The sequence below is a fragment of the Cyprinus carpio genome, chromosome A4, assembly GCF_018340385.1.
Source record: "Cyprinus carpio isolate SPL01 chromosome A4, ASM1834038v1, whole genome shotgun sequence".
Lineage (NCBI taxonomy): Eukaryota > Metazoa > Chordata > Actinopteri > Cypriniformes > Cyprinidae > Cyprinus > Cyprinus carpio.
This window is the reverse complement of record NC_056575.1, coordinates 524187-526800: the sequence shown is the minus strand read 5'-3', so window position 1 is coordinate 526800 and position 2614 is coordinate 524187. Positions and strand designations below refer to the sequence as shown.

Here is a 2614-nt window from a genome sequence, read left to right as displayed (position 1 = left end):
TTACGTCACGCCTCTTTCTGTGTGTCATACATTAGCAATTGATTTTATCACTAGTCTCCTGGTTACACATTGTAATCTTTATAAAATATACTAGTCTTGAGGCTATATTTGTGAAACAGTGTTCCCTTCCATTTTATTAATCGCTGTAAATCTGTTCATGTACACTAAATATCAACTCGAACAAGTCTGATTAAACAATATCTGTTAAACACATACATTTTTTTACAACAATATCCAAAACCCAAAGCAAAAAAGAACAACTCAAAATGACATGTTGTATGATGGTATAGAGAGGAAACCACAGGAGATACAGAAGCATATAAAACTCAAATCTGAAAATGATTGAATAATTGTCAGAAATACTATATTTCATAAATATAGTGTAAATGATGCACACATAATCTAAACTTTATGAGAACATCCATAACAAGGCTGAATAAACTAATCCCTGTAAAACAAGGGCAATTAATAACACTCTACACGAACATCATACATGAGTCTGAACAATGCTGTGTAGACGGTGACGCTGTTAAATACCCCGTATGTCAGCGCGGAAGAGGCGGGTCTAACCTGGCCCAGGGAAGTGGGCGGGAGCATATTCAGCCAATCAGAGATGAGCTCACAGGACGCGCTGATTGACAGTCAGACCTTGCAGTTAGGAACACGGCATCGGAGCGTGTCTTTGATTGAAGTGAGGATTCGCCCAATCACCGTTGCAGAAGTCTCGGTCTTTGTCCAATCACAGGCAGCGGAGCGGCGGGGGGCGGGAGCGGCAGAGGCGGCGTTCGGGCGGTCCGCTTGTGTGTGCAGTGTGAATGTGGCAGCCGCAGGGAGGGGCGCGCTGTTTATTTCTTTATTAGAAGTGATTTCTGACTGAAATTAAAAGTGATTTATAACGGAGGATAAATATCGGCTTCTCAGCGCGACGCGCGCGCCGCTCCTGTCCGCGTTCTTTGTGCCGTTTCATCGCGGGGACGGAGAGGATCAGGGGCCGTAAAAATGTTGGAATAATCGGCTCAAAAGACTCCTTTCCTGAACATATTTATATTTATTTATTCTGTTGTCGATGAATGAAACGTCCCGTCAGGATGGAGCAGGTGAAGGTCCTGAAGAGATTCATTGAAGCTTTGAGAAGCGGCGAGCAGAAAGCAGAAGATAACTTCAGCTCCGACTTCATGGTGAGGACAGAACTAATGTTACACACACACTGAGGAGTGATGAAACACACACACACACACACACACACACACACACACACACACACACACACACACACACACACACTCAGATACACACACACACACACTCACACATACACACCACACACACACACTGAGGAGTGACACACACACACACACACACACACACACTCTCACACACACACACACACACACACTCTTACATACACACTCACACACACACTCACACACACACTCTCACACACACACACACACACACACACACACACATCAGATCAATACACACACACACACATAGACACACTCACACAAACACACACAGACACAAACACACTCATTTACGGAGATACACACACACACACACACACACAACACCTCTCTCAGATACACACACACACACACACACACACACACACACACACACACACACACACACACACACACTCTCTCAGATACACACACACACACACACACAGAGATAAACACACACACACACACTCAGATACACACACACACACACACACACACACACACTCAGATACTCTCACACACACACACACACACACACACATACACACACACACACACACACACAGCTTCTTGTCACTTTATTTCAGTTTTGGCGTGATGAGTAGTTGACAGCAGTGTAGTTGTGTGATGAAGATTGTGTGTGTGATCCTCCTCATCTTCAGTGTTCGTGTGTTGTGAGTAATGAGACTAAAGTGAGTCTTACACGAGACGTGTGATGAGCTGAAGCTTGACCTCATGACTCGTCTTTCTCTCGTGTGTCTGTGACGATGACTCCGGCTGATGAAGATCAGTTTAACTGTTAGTTATTCATATGAACCGAAGCAGACTGGAGAACATCAGTCAGTGTTTGGAGTTAGCTGGTCATGTTTAATCATAAACACACACTCGCAGCTGGTGGAGGGCTGTGAGATGTTCTGCTGTTGGGTTATGATCTGCAGCAGTGTGTTGTGGGTAATCTGATGTGTTTGAGGGTCAGTGAGAGGTCGGAGGTCAGGGACTCTGTGCGTGTGTTTCTGTCTCACACACACACACACACACACACACACACTGCATTCCTCCTGCGCTTGTTTGTTTCTTGTTTCTGATTTAATTCTGTGTGTTTTTAGGAGCTTACAAGGATGCAAGTCGCTCCAGTAAAGCTCAGAAGTTCTCAGAAGCACTTACAGTTAGTGATGGAACAATAGTCTTGTGTGTGATCTCTAAGCGTTTTATTGCACATTTTATGTATTTTATGTGCCGTCCTACTGTGTGTTTGGATTTGCTGTATTTGTGTTGTGAGGATTATTTCATGTCTTTATGTGGGCGACATATCGCTCGACCTCTGCCAGATGCAGGGGATTATGGGAAGGCAGTGAGGCTTTCTCCTGAATGAACCCTCCTCATGG

General features: G+C 44.5%; 1 protein-coding gene across 2 annotated transcripts in view; it reads left to right on the top strand.

Moving 5' to 3' along the window:
* Positions 1-771: 771 nt before the first annotated feature.
* LOC109103316 (tyrosine-protein phosphatase non-receptor type 12-like) overlaps positions 772-2614 on the top strand; it is an 18363-nt gene continuing 16520 nt past the window's right edge. The window contains exon 1 of one of the 2 annotated variants that reach the window (XM_042737098.1): positions 772-1178. In XM_042737098.1, coding sequence (XP_042593032.1) covers positions 1071-1178 — 108 coding nt within the window. In that variant the 5' untranslated portion in view covers positions 772-1070. The remainder of the gene's footprint in view (positions 1179-2614) is intronic. The other variant, XM_042737104.1, reaches the window with a different exon arrangement.